This window comes from Parasteatoda tepidariorum, chromosome 10 (genome assembly GCF_043381705.1).
Source record: "Parasteatoda tepidariorum isolate YZ-2023 chromosome 10, CAS_Ptep_4.0, whole genome shotgun sequence".
NCBI classification, from domain to species: Eukaryota; Metazoa; Arthropoda; class Arachnida; order Araneae; family Theridiidae; genus Parasteatoda; species Parasteatoda tepidariorum.
In genome coordinates, this window is record NC_092213.1 from 62,728,865 (window position 1) to 62,752,331 (window position 23,467).

A 23,467-nucleotide genomic window follows, 5' to 3' on the forward strand; every position below is an offset into this window, starting at 1 on the left:
TACTTTGATTACCAGTTTTATCTTTTTGCCCTGATTGATACGGTTATATGCTTGCACGTATTTGTGACAGTCGGCGCGAAAGGGTTAATGTTTTAACGCAGGGTGAAACACTTATCAATGAAAAGGATATCACAATAGTGTTCAATCAGTGTTTTGATGAAGTAAACCAGTGTTTCCCAAACTTATGAGTTTTGTGTACCATTTCTAAATTTTTCGTAATGCTGTGTACCACTAATAAAAAAATGAATGTATTTCTTACTATAAAAAATTTGCCCGAATTGCCATTTAAAAATCACAACTGGCTGTTGACACCACTAATTAGTGAATGTTAACTCTGCAAAAAATAGCCAATAGAAAAATACGTAATCGTAAATTTCCATGGCTAGCTTTGTTTTTAAAGAAAAGTTTTTGAAATTCTCGTTTGTTGCAAGATATTTCGTATAAAAACTCGTAACCCCACTAAACTGTTCCCGTACCCCTGGGGGTACGCGTACCACACTTTGGGAAACACTGAAGTAAACCATTTGTCTATTTTACAAATCGATCTTACTACATCTAATGAGATTGATATTAACATAGATCCTAGTGTTTCTAATGATTTAAAAAATAAGTTACAACAAATAGTTTTAGATTATGTGCCAAATAAACTTAAGGCAACAAATGTGGAAATAAATATTTTAGTTAAGGATCAGGAACCGATATTTCTTCAGCCACGTAGATCGCCGTTTTCTGAAAAAAAAAAAAAAAAAAAAACTGTCGAAGCTCAATCCGCTGAATGGTTGAAGCAAGGGATAGTGGTGCTTAGTTCAGACCAATGTAGCCCCGTTGTAATCGTTGAGAAAAAAGACTTATCTCCTCGTGTGTGTATAGATAACAGAAAATTAAATAAACTGATTGTGAAAGACAGATTTTCCTTCCCATTAGTTGAAGACATTTTACATAGATTACAAGGCTCGAAAATTTTCAGTACAATTGATCTTAAGAACGGATTTCTACCTATCGATGTTAATAAAGATAGTAGAAAATACACTTCATTTGTGACACATGAAGATCAATATCAATTTCTTAAGGTTCCCTTTGTACTCTGCAACTCTCCCGCCGTATTTCAAATATTCATTAACACCATTTTCCGAATTTTTATCAATGAGGGTATAGTTTTACCATATTTAGATGGCATAATTATTTTGTCTTCCTCCCTCGAAGAAGGTATTGAACGGCTAAATCTGGTTTTGAATGTTGCAAGCGAATATGCAATTGCCATCCTTTAATCTAAATTTTTTTCATTCCTGTTTTTATGTATAGTGGCGATTAATATCATTTGAAATTACCTTTCCTATCACAAGGAAAAGGTATAGTATAGAAAAGTAATTTTAAACTACGGAAATTCCACAGTAGTTAGAGAGCATATACATTCAAAATTCCCAATAAGTCGATGTATATTTTTATTGAAATTTTGCTAGCATACAAATGGCCTATGCCTATGTCAAGTCTTTACCTAAGTGTCGGCCCCGAAGGGGCCCTAACTCATTCGTCGCAGTGAATAAAATTTAAATGGTGAGCCTAAGCTCAAAAGCAGGGGGGGGGGTGGTAATATAAATCGCAGTTGGATACATACAAATGGCAAGAATCATATATCTATATATATACAACAAAGAAAAATATAAAAGTGGTGGGGAATAGACTAAAGAAACATTGTGTTATAATTGATTTGTAAAATTAAAGGGTATATTTATGAAGGTATGTTTGTAAATTAATACATTTGTATTTGTTAAAAATATATTTGAAAATTAAAAGAAATATGCCTAAACGTTAACACTGATCAACATAATTCCTAAAATAAAAGAGAAGTTAAAACCTTTTAAATTTCTAACACCGTCACGAAACATTTATTACGAATTTAAAAAAAATTTTGTCCACACTAAGTAAAATTTTCGAAAAATCACATCACTGTAGTCAAAATATATTTCACTCAACTGACAAAACATATCATAATTTCATTACCATTTCTTTTAACAGAACCCTACAACCACCGCTTGAGGTCACAGCCGAAATCTGATTTAAAAGAGTTGGATATTATTCATTAACGCGTGATAATTTTAAGAATGATTAAGTTAGAAATGATCTGCCTTTTTTCATTGATTACTGCAATTTAATCAGTTTCATAGACAAGAAAAAAGCAGCTGGGGAGGTCTGCTTCAAGCTGTAATTCGAAATAGTGATTTTTTTCTTCTTCTCTTTACCCTCAAATAATGTTTTCAGAATATAAAGGGGAGTTATGTTTAACTTCAGAAGTTTTATCGGACGTCGCATTTTTACTTCTTCCAAAATTCCTAACGTCCTCTTTGGCAAAACAAATCTTGCTTTGAGCGAAAGACTTGATGGATCGCAATATTCCTTTTTTGGAATCGGGTTATTGGCAAACTATAAATGGAATAGGTAATTACCGTTTCGCAAATTCCTCAAATGATGAAATATGGGCATTGATGGAAGAAAATTTCTAAGTCAACTGTTTCAGCACCTGCTGTGATATAGAATTTTGATCGATGACGCCAGCTTAAATTGCCAATCGATTTTTCATTGGATAGCTTACATACTCCAGAAATATTAATATTAGCTTTTTTTTCGAAAAACTTTTCTCTTCAGCTTGCTTTAAATATCTAATAAGGAAATTCTGCATTTCTTGTGAGGTATTCCTATAATTGTAATTTAGTTTCCGTATTTACATTGATGATTAGAAAACCTTTATAAACACTTTTATTTCCAGTTGTAGTTTCAGATCCATAAAACTAATATTCCAAGTCCAATATCAGAAATAAATTAAAATATCTAAATTTCTAATTACCAATAATTCAATCATATTGCTTTTTTGCAAATTTCAAAATTATTTACATTGATACATATTTGATATTTCCGGATAAATAATTTAATATTATTAATGTTTAACATTTATTAATGATTTAAATATATTGAATAAGACTTATAGTGAATTTCCTAAGAACATCTTCTGTTGTTGTCAAAAATGTACAGAAATTCAACTAATTTTAATTTAACTTATGGAATGATGATAGTTCATAATTTCATAAGAATATTATTGATATAAATCTGCACTAATTTGAACTTAAATAATTTTATGAAGTCAATTGGAATTATCATAAGAATATGATTGCAATGATGCAAGCTGTGCTAAAATACGTAAAATAAGGTAATGAAACTAGCTAATTATTATTCGTTTCGAGTTAATAACATATTCTTAACTACCAAACCATATTTAGATAGGGTTAGATAGTATATCTAGATCTATGTCCGAGCGACTACAAATTTTAAAAATAAGCTCTTTACTTAAGTTTGAATTATCACAACATTTCATCATAAAATAATCATCACTTTTTCCATTTTTGGCGTGGATAAACTCCACTTGTTTATGTTATTGAACTATGTAAATTTTAATTTTGTAAGAATATTAATGAGAAAAACCTACACAAATTCGATCAACGGCTAATAACAAATAAACGAAAGTTATGCATTAATATCATAAAAATTATTTTCGTATAATAGGCAATGTTTTCTGTCTAATATTCTTAGCAAGGAGCCAATGACATTTATATGAAAGCCAACGTAGCTACTCAATCATAATAATTGACATATCTACTCTCTAAAATATCTAGATCGCCTTTTCAGGTAGAATACATCGATAATTATAAGAGCTATTTTAAGTAATAACGTCAACAGTTCTCATAAAAATGTAGGAAAAATAGTTTCTGTGTTTCTGAGAACCATAGGGTATAATTAGTCCTACCATAGATTAATCACAATGGGCATGTTATTTTATGATGATTTACTTTCATGCACTGACATGCAACTTAAACATTATATGTTAAAAAAAGACTATCTTTGCTAAAAAGTTCAATTTTTATCTAATCTTATTTAATTTTTATTTAATCTTTATCTTATCTTTGATAAAAAATTCAATTTTTATCTAAGCTTTTAATTTGAGTGAAATTTTTCAAAACGAAAAATTTAGGAAAATAAACAATATTGTCTATCAGGTTAATTTTTTATAAACATTAAACAAAATCATCACTCATTATAAAAGCATGTTAAGCGTTTTTTATTTATTTATTTATTGAGGTGCTAGGTTTTGTATGGGATATAACGTGCTCCCTCCGTCCCAAATTAGTTGCTACATTTGAATATTTTTGAACTGATTATTAATTATTTTGTTTGAATATTTTTTTTTTAGATTTCAGGGTGCTGTGTTATCAATCAACAACATTTACTTACCAAGCATTCTCTCTTCAAGCATTTCTCAGTAGCAGATGTTTCAAAAATCCAAGGTTCAGTTCAAATCAGTACCAATTTTTAAGGACTATTCCATTAGTAATACCATAAAACTATTAACTAATGAATCTCGAATTCCTTAATAGCATAATTTAACTGATGTTAATCAACTAAACTGCAACGGAAGTTATTTATGACTCCATCTACTTGAAATGTTGCATCTAAGTTGGGACAAAATTTTCGACCTAAATGCAGCAACTAATTAGGGATGGTAATATTACATTTGTGGTGGCGCAGTTGGTTTGTCGTCGGTCTTCTGAGCCCAAGTCTGCGGGTTCGATCCCCGGCCCAGACACCGGATTTTCGGGATGCAGAAAATCCTCAGCGGCCATGTCGTATGATTATGTGGCATGTAAAAGATCCCTGGAGTGCCTCATTGGCTCTTGGCATTTCCGGCAAAATTAAAATTCCTAGTGCATCACTTTAGCATCCAAATAAGAGTCTCGGTGCTGCCATCTAGTGTGGCAGAAACTAGACGTCCAAATTAACAAGGCCAACTGTATCTCACCCATTGTGGTGGTCCTGAAAGAGTGGATACCACTTCTGGAGAACGCACTAGGTCTGCTCATGTGTGCGCACTTGTGCAGAGCTCATTGGAAATAAAAAAAAATATCTCGTTTGTAATATTAAATTTATGTTACTAAAAAGGTGTCTTGAATGATCCGTATTAACTATAAACACACCAAAATCTTTATTAATTCTTCTGTGGTTATGCCGAGAAGGGCACTAAATGTTTGTCGAGAAGGGCAGCAGTCATCTGGTTCAAAATGTGAAAAACATTGTGAATACAACTTTAGCTTAAAGCAATATACTATGATATCTGCGTGTGGCTAGTTGAATATTCTTGATCCTTGGGTTACTTTCTACAAATCAGTTCGGACATTTTATTTTAAAAATGCATGAAGCAAAAAGGAAAGATCTTTTAAAACTTGCTTCTGAACTGAATATTGAAACGTCGAAAAATGTAACTGTAATAGAAATTAAAAATTTGATAGAAAATCCCGATGCATATGAAAATGATTCTAAGTTTGTTTTAGAAATGTTAAACTGTATTATTAATAAAAGGAAACTGGCAGCGGAGGAAGAATCGAAACAAAAACGGTTGTAGTTAGAATTAGAGAAATTAAAAATTACCAAACTGGACAAAGATTTGACTCAACAAATGCTGAGTTACAATTTAGAGCTTAGCAAAGATAGGGAAGGATCTCAACTTAGTGTAGCACATGAACCAATTGCGCTTCAAGATTTGGGAAATTGAATGCATAAAATGAAAACATTACAACACTGCCCCCGTTCCTGCCAAAGCTGAAAACTTAACGTTATTTTTCCAATCCCTAGAATGATCTTTTAAGCCCAAAAATGTGCCTGATATAATCGGAAATATTAATTACTCTACTCGAAGAAAAGAAGCCAATAATGCTCTTTTATATATAGCTGAGGAAGAATTGAAGGATTATATTCTAAGAAAAAATTAGCCCCTCTACTCCAAGATATTTTAAAAAATTTCCACAGCGCTCGTAGTTATTACGACGAAAACCACAATTCACTAGTGGACTTTGATATATATATATACAGTGGCGTACGCAGAATTTTTTCAAGGGGGGTGTTCATAATTTTCTGAAACTACTAAAAGAAATTCGAATCTCTTATAAAGCACTATTATTTCCCTAATTTAGACAGCTAGACAATTTTGACTTTTTATTTAGACAACATTGTTTAGTTAAATTTTGATTTGATTTTTTAAGTTTAAGAACATAATGTGATATTTTCTGAAAAAGTTTAATGTCATATGCGTGGAAAGTAACACTTTGAGGGCCACTTTCACATTCATCAGATTTTGTTATGCTAGAAACATTTTCTTCAACTGAAGTATCACATTTCTGTACAACAGAAAAACTTATATTGGTGTTAGATGCTGTCACCTCACTAATTTCAGATCGTGATTTTTTCTCAAAATAATTAAAAATTGCTAAATTCTTGTGTTAAAAATTGTTAAATCCTAAAGATCCAAGAACAGCAAATATATGTATATATTGGCACAGAAATATCCGCTTTGCTACGATCTCAAAGTTTCGAGCTGGAATGAATAACTTCAACGAGCACAGTATCTCTGGTATTGTTACTAATTTCTTCAGTTGTCGAAATACTGGCGACGACGGGTTCGGCGATTGAATGAACTTTTTGTTAAGACAAAACAAAACCGATTTAGCGACAAGCTCCGAAAGACAAGCGGCAGAGATAACTCTTTGTCTGACTAACTAACTCCACTGTACTCCGTTCCCCCTTTTATATAATTTTTTACCGCGTCTCCAAAATTCTCGAATTGTCTCAAAGACGACAGAACGTCTAGGATTCCAGAATCATCGCGTAAAGACCTCGCGAATGACAGCCAGTCTCGAAAACTATACTGGCAGGACAGAAAGGAACCACTCCATGACAGTATCACGTGAATTTGGTTTCAAAAGTACAACCCTATTATAGTAAATGTTTTTTCAGTATTCTGAGAAATACCGTGAGAAAAAAAAGTAGGCATAAGGTTAATAAAAATACATAGTCTTAAAAAATAATAGCTCGCATAATTTCTACTAAAATTTTTTTTGTTGCCATTTTGTCTGAGCTCAAGGGGGGTGTTTAAACCCCTCCCTTGCATACGCCACTGTATATACTATATATATATGCACGCAAAAATCAGATGTATTGTATAACCATGCCTAAAAATTGACTTAAAATGGTTCAACCAATCAACGCTGGCCTCATACCAAAAAAATATACACATTAAAGAATTGTCCAATGAATCAAAAGGAAAATTAAAATCAAGCGACAAAGATACAGTTCTGGAGTTTTTTGTTGGAAAAAAAAAACTTTAGAGTGACAGGGGATTTTATCGCATTTCGACACGCCTTAGTGACATCAATTACTTTACTTCACGAATAAAAATTGAAAAAGAATCAGAGCATATTTGTCTCCAAAAGATTAAATCTACCTTTCCTTGGTGATAATCTTTGAAAAGATGTATCAGAAAACGAGAATGTAATTTGTTTTTTACTTTTATGTAGAGGTTTTTTACGACTTTTCGATTTATTCACTAATGAGATTATAATATGCATGAATGGAAAAAGCCATTTACACGTTCCTCTTCCAAAATAAAGAACATTTTCTTGTTTTGCATCTTAGTAATGCCTTAAATTCAGCTATTTTAAAACGATTTGGGTAGATTTTCCTTAAACGATACGTCAGATGAAAACTAAATTTTGTTTTTTAAACAGTATAAATTATTTTATAACCGTCGTTGAACAACCTACCCAATTTTAACGACTTTCAATGTTCATTGCCGTAGCCTTGTAATTTTGAACCCAATCTAGAAGACAAGGGAACTCCTAGATCAAGTATTGGAAGAAATGTTGTCTTCGTGAAGGACTTTTTAACGGAATTAATCTGCCTTTGGGTGATATGGAGAGGAAAACCTCTCACGGTTAGCCAGACGGCAAGGGGACTCTAACCCATGATTCGTCTACCACTGAGGATATTTTAAAACAACACTGTGGTCTTTGCGAGTTAGATGCTGAATTCGTGTTAACCAGCCATCGCAGGGATTCGAACCCGGTCCACCTCATTGAAAGGCGAACGCTCTATCCCCTGAACCACCAAAACTCATTATAAATAATAAATTTTAAAAAATGCTAAAAATAGTTACATGATATGACATTATTTTAAAAAAATTTCATATTTAGAGATGCTAGAGATCAGGAAAGACCACGAGTAAATTCGACTTTCGCGATAACTGAATAAAACATCTTTTTTAAAATATTTATTTATTATGATAAACCCAGGGTAAAAAACCTTATCGTGTTTTATTTTGCTTAACGTCTGTCTATACTCGAAAATAAAATAAAATTACAGAGTGAATAAGTTATACATTTAAACATAATCAATATCTAATTTAAAGCAACCTACCTTTCACAATTGGAATGCTACCAAAGCTGTAATATTGTAATAGACCCAACGTAGAAGAAGAATGAAATTTACAAGATTTTAAGAGTGTGAAACACGTTTATAAAAATTTTATATCTTAGTTTATTAATAAAATATTAACTACTTCAAATTAGCTATTAAAATTATTAATAGTTAATTAATTAATAACATTAACAAATAATGAATAATTTTTATGAATAATTAATTTTACAATAATAAATTATTATAAAATTACAAAAATTTATATTTATTAAATTAAATTACTTAATTATTATTATTATACTATTGAGTTGAGTAAAAAGTCAATGTGTTTTGTTTTTTTCTTAATTTTCCAAAGTCATATATTTATTTAAAGATTAAGCAATGATGTTTTCTTTCGATCGATGCCCTTTTGCCATCGTTAGGAGAGTAATTCCTCATTCATAGAAGGACCTGCCTTTATTTGCAAAAATCTGAAGAAGGTGCTGATTTACTGCCTCATCTGAAGAAGTCTGACAAATGAGTAAAATGAGTGGAGCACCACATCCCATCCAAAAACCAAAGATGTTATTGGAGCTCGCGTTGTCGTGATGGAATACTACTCATTTACGATTGATGAGCTCAGGATATTTCTGGATGACAGCTTCATTCTAACAGTTTTGCCAACAGTACACATTGAATTGATTATCCCGTTCCTTGGTTGGAGCTCAAATAAGAACCACACTCTTCCAATGACACCACTCTGAAAGCATAAAATTCCTCTGATGAAGTTCTGGTTTAGAAATCGTTGATGGCACCTCACGACCAAAACTGTTTGCGCACCACATTGTTGTAATTAATCCACTTGTAGTCACCTATTATCATTCGTTTAAAAAAAGGATCGAGTTTCATGACTTTATCCGTGCCATCAAATGAACTTCTTTGAGTTCATGAGAAGCCAAAATTTCGAGCTTGCTTATGTATCTAACTTTAAATAGATGTTAAGACTTTTTCTGACTGAATTCCAATGTCACTGAAATGTCTCGTGCCGTGTGACGTGTGTTTGACTGGATAAATGTCTTTATTTTGTCATCATTAATCCTGATAGGCCTTCCTGATCGATCGAGGAACATCTTTCAAATCAAAATCACAAGCGTAGAATTTCTTGAAACAGTTTTGGCTTTGGCGTTTTTTTTTTTGTCATCATCACCGTAAATTTTTAAATAATTGTTTACAAACTTGACACGCGTTTTTTCCCTTTACGGAAGTAAAATGTGGCGAAAATGAACTCGTATTTCTTACATGTTCAACATGCTGTGAAAACTCAGAAAAATATCTCAATTTGTTCTTTACAATGAAGTTTAAACTATAAGGTACCAATAACGCAAAAACTACGATTACAAATGCTTCAACTAATCAGAAACTGTACTACTGCCATACGTTTCAAAAGAAAAAGGAAACAAAAAAACTATGACTTTTCACTTAACTCAATATTATTATTATTAAATTTATGCTTTATTTTTGCAGCAAGTTTTAAGAAACAGACATTTTTAATACAAAAAGGCTAACTAAATGAAGAAAAAAAAACTGATAAAGGAAATTACAAATCAATTTAATCTTTTATATCATTCGATTGATTTGAGCAATTCTAATTGTTCAAATTAATCGAAGGCTGTAAAAATAGTTATAAGAAGGGAGCATAATTTGAAATAAAACAATCTATTAAAATACAAAATAAAATTGTCCCACTTTAGTGATCAATTGAAGAATTTGCTTAGATGTTAAATATTAGTGAACAATTACTGAATTCCGTGCAATTTTGTTAGTAGTATCTTTACACTTACATCGTCTGCTTCCTCGAGTCTTGTACCATCTCTCGATATCAGATTTGCCAAATTCAAAAACACATTCAAATGGCTTGGAGCAACTCGAGCTTCATATCCTTCTCCAAAAGGTGGTTTAGGCAGTAGGTCTTTTGCCTACCATTAGAATAGTTATCAATAAGTTAAGGATCTAATATATAAAGTGAAATTTATTTCAAAATTTGTTTTAAAAGTTATACAAAAATAGATAAATAGAGGCAAATAAATGTTTCATTTACACACGAGCATAAGAATTGACACCTTAGCAGTCTTTATATAAAAAATCATCTAACAAAGAAAAGCAGAATGAGATTCAATATTATAACATAGAACTAAGAACGGATTTTTATTAGCTTTCACATTTTAAATAAAACATCTTTTTTTAAAAAAAATTTCATAATATTTTAAACTGATTTTTGCAACAAGATATATTGTTCAGATTACAAATATGATTAAATATGTTTATCCCAGTTTGTTTTGGTATCATTTCTTAAGTTTTTGAAGACCCTTAAAAATCCTATGATAACTAGGAACAGGTTGTCATTCGAGAGAAAATCTATTCAAAAACATTTTTCTAAAATAATATCGTAAAAGTATATGTCTTAATTTAAATTTGCTTTATAAATTACGTTATATTTTTGATTATGCTCTTTAAACGAGTTTAATATGAGTAAAAGTTACGAATTAGTCATGATAATAACAGTAAACCCATTTTTGTTTTTGACAGAATTTCAGTAGTTCCCAATTGAATTTTGCATAACTGAAATCCCTTAAATTTTACATTTGAACTATTATTTTAAGTTTTAATAACTATTATAACAAGTAACTTTTTTCAAGAATTGAAAACATAAGATTTAATTTAATCTCTGAGATATAATGAATAAAATAAGTAAGAGCCCTTTATTACCTTTCTAAAAGCTTTTTCTGCCTCTTCATACATTCCTAGATGATTGTGAGTCCTGCCTACATTTATGTGGGCTCCTATATCGTCTGGCTCTACTCTGGAAAAAATGCTAAATTTATTAAGTATTACAAACACTTGAAAGTTATACGATGCAAAGGAATAGTTTACAATACGTTACCCATTTTTTAGGATCAGTGCCAAAAAGTAATAGATTTTTGTTATGTTTTTTACAAAGCTTTTATACCAACTAAAATACTGAACTTAATGTTTGCACATTTAATAATGATGTTAATTTATCAACAAACTAAAACATAAATATAAAAGATATAACAAAAGTGTTTTTTTTTTCTTTCAAATTGCTTACTCCTTTGCTCAAATTCTAAAAAAAAAAGCATATTTATTTTTCGAAACATTCTTCTTTGCAAAGATAAAGATAGTAACATATCAAGCGAGCAAGTAATGGTAAGATTAGAAAATAAATTAAGATATATGAAAATAAACAAGATTGTACAACCGAAATTATCTGCCGACAATTATAACTCATTTCATTACCACTTGGAAATGTAACTTCGGAAAAAGTGAAAGATGACATGTTAAACTCTTTTCAGATGAGGTATTGTTCCCCATTATTGTTTAGCTGGCCAAACGTAGACTCAGAACGCTGAAAACCTACTTATCATGAAAAATCTAAAATTTTCTTGAAGTTTTCAACACCTGAAACAGTTCTTATAGAACAGTTAACAGTTCTTTTCTCTGTTGCATGAGATTTTTGAACAGACCTTAGAATTTCCACGTCTCTGATTTTAAATCTGCAATCGATTTCTCTCTGCAACCTGCAGTTTTTATGCAATTTAATAATATAACAGGATTTGTGAAATTCGCTAGAGTGAATATCAAGTGTCTCCTCTTCTCTGCTACGTAGGGAGTGGTAGAAAGAAGGCGATGCATCAGTTCATGATGCATCGCATCATGATGCATGATACATTAAGGTCATATGTTTTTGGTCTGAGGAATTTTTTTCAAAAGAACAGACAAGTGTATATGTATGTATATAAACCTATACGTTTTTTTTTATAAAACTTGTATATTCATATAAAAAGTAAAATAAACTGAAAATATCGTTTTGGAAAAAATCCGTAGCTCTCCGAACAAAACTAGTTTAACATTTTAAATACACACACCTGAATTAGGTAAGATTTGCATAAATTCATTCCTGAGTGTAATCGATCATTTTTGTAGAACTTTCTTCAAAAATTCGTAAGTTTGAGTGTATAAATTTTTAGTTACATGAAATTGTCATGTATAAGTTGAAAGCATTTTAAGTTTCGTATAGATTGAAACCATTTTTACACGAGATAATTAAATGAACCACATCACGAATTTTCATAAAAGTTTACAGAAACTATTTTGTGTTTGAAAATGTATATGGTATTGATGCAAAAATATACCTAATTGCTGTATGAAAGTAATTTAGAGCTTCAGAATATTTTCCTTGAGTCTCCAAACAATGTCCAACGTTATTGTAGAGTTTTGCATTTCTCTGATTAACTTTTATGCCAGACAAAAACAAGGCATACTCGCTTTTCCTAAAAAACAAACGTCATTTAAAATAACTTTAATTTTCAAAAAGAAAAAACGGCAATAAAGATAGGCAAAAAACATTTAAATATCACAATATATCATTATTAAATAACGGGAATTTTCAAGTAACAGCATATTTATTTCAAGTATTAGCATTATTATCTTAATCGCCTCATTGACTTTCATACCTACCAAAAAGTATACTCACTGTCTTATGAAGAATATCACATCTATATCATGTAAAACATTAATGGCTATGTACGTACGTAGATTGATAGATACAATGCCTTCAAACCAATAAAATATCTCTTCGTCTTGGTAACAAAGAAATGAAGACTGAAATATCAAGCGAGTGAGCAGTCATAGTAAATACTGGAGAGAGGGAGAGAGAGGTGTTTTATAAACAAAAATAGGCCATATTTTTCATTGTTTTAAACTTTTCTTTCGGTCTTAATACATTTTACGAGTTTATGTCAGAATAAAGGATTTAAAACTATTGTCTCCAAAAATGACATTTATGTAGGAAAAGTCATGAATTATTTGATTTAAGTGTAGTTTCTAAGTATCATTGTAATGAATATAAGTTAAATCATAATTTATATAAATTGAATGAATTATATATAAATTGGATATAAATAAAATTTTCACGGAATGTATAATCATAATTTTTTAATTTCATTTCTAAATTAACACAAAACATAACTTCTATAAAAGACCATTTATACAAAACTTAACTTAACCCATGGAGGGCCAAGATCTACTGTGCCCATCTCAATTTTCTTGAGCTTGGATTCTGGAGAGCAGGTGCAGATTTTCCAGTTGGGTGGTCAGCCGGACGCGGAACCCAAAGTGTTCAGTCCTCAAGCATGCTTGGTACTCTTTTTAACAACCCACTGATGGAATGAAAGGCTAACTCAACCTAGCTGCTCGTGATTTTCTAATCCAGCACCCTTTACCGAACCGTTCTCCAGTTTAGAATTTTCTTAAATAAATTTTTCTTTAAAATTGTTCGACCTTCTTAAATTCAGGCAATAAATTTTTAGCAAAATAATAACTTGCATTACAATTGGGACCAAGCGGAAAGACTCCGTAAGTGAGAGCAAGTCGTTAAAAGCAGCTGGATTGTAAATTAAGTACCCGGTCCGAGGTTAGAGCCTCGGAACTGTGGGGCGGTAGCGTTACCACTCAGCCATTTATAAAAAGCTTAAGTAGAATATACAAGCATCCAACGTCCTGTAACTGCTACATAAGAGTTGCGGTGGCTCAGGAAATAGACTGTTCGCTTTCCATTGATGTGACCGAGGTTTGAATCCCAGAGGTGGCTGGTTAATACGAATTCTGCTCCCGGGTCGCACTGACCACAGTGCTGACGTAAATTATCCTCAGTGATAAGCGAATCATGGATTGCAATCCCCTTGCCTTCGGGTTAATCAGGGGAGGCTTTCGTAGTTTTTTTATTCATGTAACGCAAATGCGGGTTAGTTCCATCAAAAAGTCCTCCACGAAGGTTAGTTTGTCCCAATGTTTGATCAAGAAGTTCCTTTATCTTCTGGTTTGGGTTCAAAATTATAAGGCACCGGAGTTGAATATTGATAGTTGTAAACTCAGGTTTGGGTCGGCTGTTCAACGCCGGGTTATAAAATAAAATTGCAATAAAAATATCTCTGTAATTGCAATGTAAAATAACCGCTCTAATTCAGCAAGAATTACAATATTCTAAAACTTAAAGCCCTTATTCAATAAAGTAGCAATAACGATTTTTCCTTTTCCTTCTCAAAATTGCATTTAAAACGAACTTCGAAAGTAACGTCGAAATTAATTCTGCGAGGTTGGGGAACGAAATGAATGGAGTCCCTCAGTTTTAATTATTTTTCTTTAGAGAAAAAAAAAAGGAATAAGAATCGAGGTCTGAAATGAAAATTTTAAGTATCGCGATTTAGTAGAATATCAATGTTTTATGAAATTTAATATTATGAACGATTTTTCAATTTATATTGAATTAATATTTTATGTTATTCAAATATTTCGTCACTTTTTATAAATATGATATATCGATGTGATGCTACGGAACACAATTAATGAAAGCTTTGAATGTTCACTTTCGATTTTCACGTCTAATGGATTTTCTTTTCCACGAATTTAAAAAAAAAGAAAACAGATTAATGAAGGTAATGAAAAAAATCTTTCGCGTTTTAGTATAAATTGTTCGTAATAAAAATTTTCTTCTAATTGAAGGTAATTTAAGATCATAAATTAAACCTTTTAGTCGAGTTGCCATTTGTATCCGAAAAAATAAATTTAAAAAAAAATAAAGTTTAATTTTAACTAACGTTCCTTACTCATTTAGTGCAAATGTTCTCATTTGCAGGGTTGCTACGGGCGACTAAAAATGCATCAAGTGGTGACTTTTAAAAGTCGAATTTTAATTTAAAGATTTTAAATCTGACAGCTTTTTCTGTAACATTTTTTTCAGTCTTCCATATAAAAATGAATTTGATTTCTAACACGTTTTACATTTTTAATCACACGTGGCATACGTGCATATAGAGAACAAGTTTTTTTTTCTTGAAAAAAATAGATTGTTAAAATTATTTTATTATAGTTATTAAAAAAAGTGTTATAATTATTTTCTTCTCAGAATTTATTTCGAAAGACTTCCATTATAATATATTTCAATTTAAATATCTGAATATGGAACTAAAATCAGGCAATTGCATTTTTTCCCCTTAAATTAAAGGTGATAGTCAATGAAAGAAAATATCCTCTTTAAGTACGTTAGTCACTACAAAAAATCTTGCAGGACATACAGGAATTTACAGGACAATAAAAAAATTAGCAGGTTAATAAATTTTTTTTTATAATTTTGAGTTTCTCCATCAGCAAACTCTTTTGACATACTTCAAGACTGTCACCTATAAGCTGCATATTTTTGTGTATAAAATATTTTATATTGCATTAACAGTAATTTCAATACATAAATATATATTTTAGCATGTTATTAAAGGTTAATTTTAACATGTTAACCCTTTGCAGTCGAAGTCCTTTTATCAGTTGAAAAAATGGACGCAATCACTAACATTTCGAAAGATTCTAAATAAAACAATACGTAAATATAATTAAACAATAAGATGTAAAAATTTCACAATTAGAGTGGTGGGTAATTTACAGGTGACAGTGGCGACTGACAGTCACCTCTCGAGTGGAAAGGGTTAACTTAACCTATATGCTAAATTATCCTACATTTAATATAAAGATTATTCTTGTAATTAGATATTGTTCTTAAATTACCTAAATGTTAAAATAATTCATTTTAAGTTCAACCAATTTTTAATTAATTTACTATTTTATTTTAATTTTTACACGAAAATGCTGCATTTACGCTCCTTAGCAGGTCAATAAAAAATATTATAATTTTGAGATTCTCTATCAGCTAAAGCTTTTGGCATACTTCAAGACTGTCACCCACAAGCTGCATGATGTGCATAAATGTTTTAGATAACAGTAATTCCAATTATTTTATAAAAGTATAATTTTAACATGTTTATAAAGGTTAATTTTAGCATAACTTTATTTCAAGATGGTTATAAACCTTAAATTTAACATGCGCATAAAAATTAATTTTGACGTATTGTATAGATAAAAATTTTAAGTAAACTACCCAAATTGTTGGTTAAAACTCGTAACTCCTTTTTATTAGAATTTGTTTATTTAATCGCAAATTTATTTATGAGCCTATGAAAATTATACGAATATGATTTGTTATCAAATTCTAATACACATTAAAAGGACTGTTTGTGTCATTGTAAAGGGTAAAAGCTGATGGTAGTAACAATTCCAAATCTAGCTTGTTATCGCGAGAAATAAATAACTGCTACCTTGTTAGCTACCTAGACTTATTAAAGGTTATAACGTATACACGAGTATGTTTCCTACAAGAGAAAATAACTGTTAATAAATCTTGATGCTCACGGACACATATTCCTTCCGAAAACAAGCAAGAAATAAAAGAGTTTTATTACAGGTGTTTTTTCTTTTCTGTGATACGCGTTACTCGTACAGTCCTGCGTTACTCGTATGATATTACGAAAAACGTTTAAATATTACAATTTGCTTTAAAAGTTAAAGCCATTTAAATTTAAAAAAATCTACTAAATTTGAAATCCAACATATTTATTTAGTACGAGTATTATTGTCTAAAGTAGAGTTTCTTAAACTATAATGTCGCAGCTCCGATTGGATATGCAGAATCTGCAGCAAGGAAAGATTTTGATGTTTCTTTAATATATTATAATAATTGGAGAATTACCAAATATTTTCATAACTGCATTTACACAACGCCTATGTATGAGATTACATTTTCGTCTTTAACCACAATCAAAGTGTCAATCAAATCTAAAAAAACTTTGAAGAAGTGCTTCGTCCTGCAGTGTCGACAATTTCGTCAAGATAATAAAAAATAACAGGCATAATTAAAAATAACAAGGCACACCCTTCCCATTGATATTTAGAGCTCGCATGTTCGCTGTTAAAAGTAAGTGGTTTTTCTCAATAGCGACTTTCCAAGTGGCTACACTTAATGAACAGACTTAGTGTTTGAATCAACCCAAACAATTGAATTTATTTTTATTATTGTAATCTATATTATATAAAACGCTAATACGTACGTATGTATGTATGTATCAATAAAACCGATGATATTTCTTTTCTCGCGCTGGCAACAGTTTTCATTTTTAATTGATTGGATTCGGCGCGCAAGAGCACGTAGTGAGATAACAATAACCAGAGTGAGCATTATCAGGTTGTTCAATTCAGATTCATGCACTAAAAACATGACAATATTTAATTTAAACTCAATTAGGAATTAATTAATTAATTGAAGTGAGAATGCTTTAAAAGGCCGCTGTTGAATTGATATTTTTCTACTGGGAGCTACCTAAACGTCTAAAAAACGTTTAAGTGTTTGTATTGAATGCATTGAATTTTTTTATATTTCGCGTTTATTTACGCATTGAATTTTCACGCTTTAAAATGCAGAATATTAGTGAAGCAATATTTGATAATTTATTTTGCTAATATGTTTCTTATTTAGCTAATGTTTTGATTTTTTCACCATGTACAATCTAAACAGCAAATATACTTTTTTAAAAGCCAATAAGAACATTGGTAGAATTCTTCTACATAAGTACAATACTATGTCTTTGATGATAAAATACTATGTCTTTGATGATAATATATTATGTCTTTGTGTTAGAACATTGTGTTTATTGGCGAGCGAACGCAGCGAGCCATGGTTCACGGCGTGAACCACATAGGATTGCTTCTCGGGGGTTGGCGAGCGTTAGCGAGCAGGGGGCGGAGCCTCCTAGTATATTTTTATATTTGTTACTTATTTAATATTTTCTCATAGTTGAATGCCTTAAAGTTAATGGTCTAAAACTGTCTTACAGTACAAGTGAAGACTGGTTCTCCCTCACGCTTGTTTCAGTTATGGGGGTTCCGACACCGAACAGTTAGAGAATTCCAGGTCTAAAGTAACTATATATTTATAAATTGTACATAGTTTTATTACTCAACTCAATTTTGTGCATTGAACATACTTTAAAAACACAATACAGACACATTCTAAACCACTTACCAGTCGGCGTTTCGACGAACAGTCTTGGCTGCATGGATGCACAGCAATAGAATCAAACTGGTCCAGATCAGACCAGGACGACGTCTATAAAAGAAACTAAATTCAAATTTTGATTTAATTTGAACTTGACTTTACTTGGAATCAATAACTTATACTGCCATTACAGAATAGATTTCTCACTGGAAAGGCATTAGATTTAATGTCTCTACTTTTAACTACTTTCTGGCAAGATGAGGACGCAAAAAATCTATATTTTAAAAATATATAATTTAGATTTTATATTATCTGTTTGGATTTCGTAAAATTTATGTGTTAAATAATGCAGGGTGCGTAGTCAGATTTTTCAACAAAAAATAAGCATCTTTTAAAGTACTTTTTGAGCACTCTAAAAATACTTTTAATCACTTTCCAAAAGAAAAAATTTTTTATTTAGAATCTGCGCAGTAATAAAAATTATTTTTTTCTACCGTTTAAAGTTCTTAATTTATAAACATAAAATCGATAAAATCACTAGTTTCTGATAAATATTACGGAGAAAATTGTGAAAATCGTGCATTTTTTGTAATTTAGAACGACAATCAATGCGGCAAAATAAAATTAAACACTTTTTACTATTCCCGAATAAAAAAGCACATTTATGGACTTTTAAAAAACGTTAATCAAAAATAAGCACCTTTAAGCACTTTTCAAAAACGCTACGCACCCTGTAAAGCAAGAAACTTCCCAACTAACGTAGTTGGAAATTCTTACCATTTTTTTATGTTGTTTATTAAAAATTAATAATTTTCAAACAATACTTAAATGCAATGTGCAAAATAAAGTGTTTATACGGTCTTCAATATTCAACATTTATTTGGAAAAAAATCTGTCAATATTGTTACAAAAAAATGCACAATTATTTTTTATTTTATTATTTAATTCTCACCATTCTCTACATTGACCTTAACTGTATTTAAAACTTGAGATTTTGCACCTACATATTTGGAATTATCAAAATGTTGTGCAGATTATACAAATGTTACAAAATACATTTCACTTCTTAGTTTCGATTTTTTCAAAACTGTAAAAACAGTAAAAAAAGAGAAATTATTTCAAAAATATCTATAGGATGTGTTTGCGAAAGCTTTATTGTTAGTTAATCGGACCAATAATAAAAATAAATAAACAGAAAATTATTTATATCAACTTACGTAGATAGAAGACTGGTGCCTTGTGCAACTAAAAGACAGAAACCCATACTAGGTGCATAAAGTACTCGCTCTGCAACTACAAATCCTACAGGAAAGAAAAGATTGGATGCAGGGAGAAATGGAAAAATACTCATAGACAGGCCCTGAAAAGAAAAATTAATTATAAATTTTTAGCATCGTTTCTATTATACTAATTCATTATTTTAGCAAAATTTTTCATTTGAATACAAAGCCATGGAGGAGAGTTGCCTAAATCGTACTTTTAATCGCACCTGAAATAGTGGCTGGCAGTAGAAAATAGACTCTTAGTTTAACATTATTATGCCACTTTTTGTATCATTTCAGTATAAAAAGTAAGGTTCAAACGGATAATTAATTTTAGGTAATATACTTTTAACTATCACTACATTTATTTAGTTTAAATATTGTGCTCTATCTAGTTCTGATATATTTCTGTGTGGTTAAAATCAGAATTGTTTCAACAGTTTGTGGGGTTTGTGTTTTGAGCTTTACCGAGAAATTCATGTTAAACTTAAGTACTGAGATAAGTATATCACTTCCATATTTAATTAATGGTTTTACATAGGTGCTATAAGTTCTATGTAGAGTGCATTAATTGCAACTCAATTTGTCTCCTGCTAGCCTTTTCATATACGGAATTTTGTTCTCTACATTTTCAAGTCACATATCTAATGCGGTCACTAAAATTCAGCAATAATTATTATCCAGCATCACCACTTAATATGATATGATATTCTAAGAGCTGCATTCTTTATGTATATATAAAGTCGATATTTAAGTGTTAGAAACAGAAGAATTCATAAATTGTTTTGAGAGCATTAATAAACATGTTGCTGTCCAAGGACCTAAGTGTTCGTACTCTTAGTGCTTCGTTTGTTGTTTTCTCATGAGCTTTCTTTAGGTTATGAATTTTCTTCTGTTTCTTGCCTTTGTCTAACTATGAACATGCTCATATGATTTTTTGGAGATTAATAATAAAGTCATTGATATGAATATAAAACAAGAAGCAGCTGAAAAGGCTACTTAACCCATTTGTGCTTATTGATTTACCGTAACGAGTTCCTGAAACTGGGCACTACGGCATCACTTTGAGGCATTTTTCCCATTCATCATGGCTTTCTCACTTTGTTGGGGTAAAGATTGTTGGAATGCAAATACGTTAGAAAAGAAGCATTTTGCCACAATATATATTAACACGTTCACACCGGGAAAAGAGAAAATACTGGTAGAAGAACTATTTCAATATTAGATAATATTCGGGAGGAGTTAATCTATTCTCAACAATAACAATTCACTGTAAGGAGATTTATCCAGAGATGCCAACTTGCTCCGGACAGCAAATATGTATTTTAAAGTGGTAGTTAATTAATTGTGATTCTTGGTTTAATAAATTCAATTTGGTAGATTTTTATCTACCATCATTTCTAAAATATTTGCAGGCTTATATAATTCACCACTTTTTTGCATTTAAGTCATGCTGTACGTTTTAAAGAGAAACAAAATCGGGTCAAATAATTGCAAAATTTACTTTGTAGTTACTTATCGTTTTTTAGATTATGTTGGCGTGTCCGGAGCAGTTGGCATCTCTGTTTATCATGGCGAAGCAATTCAATATAAAAATTGCATCCGTTAAAAACAATTGGTAGTTGCGGATTTTTATTATTCCTGAAGAAAACTAAAAAATGAAATTTATTTGTTACCAGTTTTTACTCCGGTTCGCCGCCAAGATGAGAAAATCTAGCGTGACCCACCGGTGGGTCACCCCGGCGTGAACGTGTTAAGCGAAGTTTTTACTTTTTCTGTATCATAGAGAGAGATGCATCACTAACTGTAGTAGACCGTATCGAGAAAAACTCTCAGGGAACTTAATCCAGAAAGGAAAAAAACTGGTAGTAAGACCATATGATTTTTAACTTGTTTTCGAGAAAAGTAAAATATCATTGATGCATTAACCCTTTCGCGCCGACTGTCACAAATACGTGTCAACATAAAACCGTATCAATCAGGGTAAAAAGATAAAACTGGTAATCAAAATATTTCTTTAGCAGTTTATTTGTGCGCGGAGTTATAATTGTTTGATTTATTTAATTCACCATTGCTTTGTTCAAAATAAAACCATTTAGTTATATACTTTGAATTAACATCGATTATATATATATGAATAAATTCGCAATAATTAAAGTAAAAGCAAAGTAAGTCTGTCAAATTAGCAACGACTACATTTAAGTTATCGTTTTTTATTTAATTACAACTTGATTCTGATTTTGTACGAATGCTTTTCTGAATCAATCGTCCCCAAGGGGTTAATTGATCTATATTACAAGCTTTTGAAGTCATTGATTTTTAACTCCCCCCAAAAGCGTGCTAAATTTTTTTTCTTCTTCTTGTTTTTAGCCCGAAGACGAGCGCACGAAGACAAGCACTTTACGGTAGAACAGTTTAACGAAGACCGATACCGCACACTCTCGGTCCCTACGCAGGCTGATCAAAGTCGTTACCCACCCACTTACTATCCGCAGTCAGTGATGCTTGACTTCGGTATTCTACTGCTTACCGTGTCTTTACGATCAATCCACTGCAGGACATTCATGCTTAGGAATTAATATGTAGGAAATGTCGCTTTACACAGGCATTATTGCTTATTTCCTTTCCAATTTCTATAAAAGTTTTGAATAAATGTAAATAACAAATATATTTACCCCCAAAGCAACTGCATCTTACGATAAAACAATTAATATATTACTCAATATCGACAGGCAAAGTGCAGGATTGATTTAATCAATCCATTCACGAGGGAGGTTTAAAAAAAAAGAAGTTGAAGATGCAGGTACAGATTAACACAATTATGTATCTGGATATTTTGCGAAATATTTCAAATGTCAAGCACTTGGGGCGATTACAGTTAAGAGAATGGCATCGTGAATGCTAAAATTATTAGTCTTATTACTCTAGTGAGCGGATACGCTTCCAGCGATTATGACAGAAACACTTCTAATTTCTGTACTTTTAAGAGCTCTGATGGAAACAAATCCAAATAGCTTGTCAGTGGCAGGGGATTATTGCGAACGGAAAGATTTGAAAATGTTCAACTCCCATGATGCATTAGTCTTGTCACATGGAAAAGATCCTATTATAAATTATTATGAATTGTTGAGAGGAGATTAATTCGCCAGCGAGGACATAAAACAAATTTGTGGATTACCAAACGCGGGTAAATGTGAACTAATCTATTTAAGGAATGACATTTAAGTCTAATATATCCGAATTTTGTGTTTTATAAATATTAAATAAAAGTTAAATAATTAAATAAAAAAAGTTAAACAATAATAAAAGGATAAATATTCCACTTTATTCCACTGCAAAAAAAAGTAAATAATAAAAATTACATTTTATTTGACTTTATAGTCGAAATTTGACCTAACACGTTATTGAAATTTGGTGCAGTTCTTTCCAATCAAATTTAAATCTTATTCAACATATCAATTATAATCTGCGATTAATGTTATGTTTAGGTTTTAACCCTTTCTAAGGCCGTGGTAAATATACTTACCACCAATTTTTAAAGTCCATTACAAACTTTAACTCTTTTAATTTAGGTTTCCATTCGTTAATAACTTCAGCTTTCTGGAAGTGCGCTTGAATAAAATTAGTAACCATTTGATAGTTTAAGAAAACTTATAAAATACGTAATTCCTTTTGAAGTTTGTAGCATTTATAAAATTTATATTATAACGAAAAATAAAAGTCAATAGGTCCCTAATAGGTCGTGGCAAATATACAAAAAAAAATGGCATTAAAATTTAGATTAATTTTTTATAAGCTAAATGAGTTCTTTTTTTCTTATACCAATTACTATTCTTATATCAGTTTCAACACCAAAAATACTTTAATTTACCTTTACTACAAATAAATAGCCCATTAAAGGGTTAAGAAAAGAAATTCCAAGAAATAAGGAAATTCGTATGTTTCCTGACTGCTATTTTTACGTATTTTTTCCTTTTTACGA

The 23,467-nt window shown here is 30.8% G+C and overlaps 1 protein-coding gene across 1 annotated transcript in view; it reads right to left on the reverse strand.

Annotated features, from left to right (window-relative positions):
• Nucleotides 1-23,467, reverse strand: part of LOC107453034 (protein O-mannosyl-transferase Tmtc3) — a 105,264-nt gene that overhangs the window by 37,549 nt on the left and 44,248 nt on the right. Inside the window, exons 9-13 of the mRNA XM_016069693.3 lie at nucleotides 19,441-19,583; nucleotides 18,251-18,334; nucleotides 12,483-12,620; nucleotides 11,038-11,131; nucleotides 10,113-10,247 (exon numbers count right to left, since the gene is read on the reverse strand). Of these exons, the coding sequence (XP_015925179.1) occupies nucleotides 10,113-10,247; nucleotides 11,038-11,131; nucleotides 12,483-12,620; nucleotides 18,251-18,334; nucleotides 19,441-19,583 (594 nt within the window). The remainder of the gene's footprint in view (nucleotides 1-10,112; nucleotides 10,248-11,037; nucleotides 11,132-12,482; nucleotides 12,621-18,250; nucleotides 18,335-19,440; nucleotides 19,584-23,467) is intronic.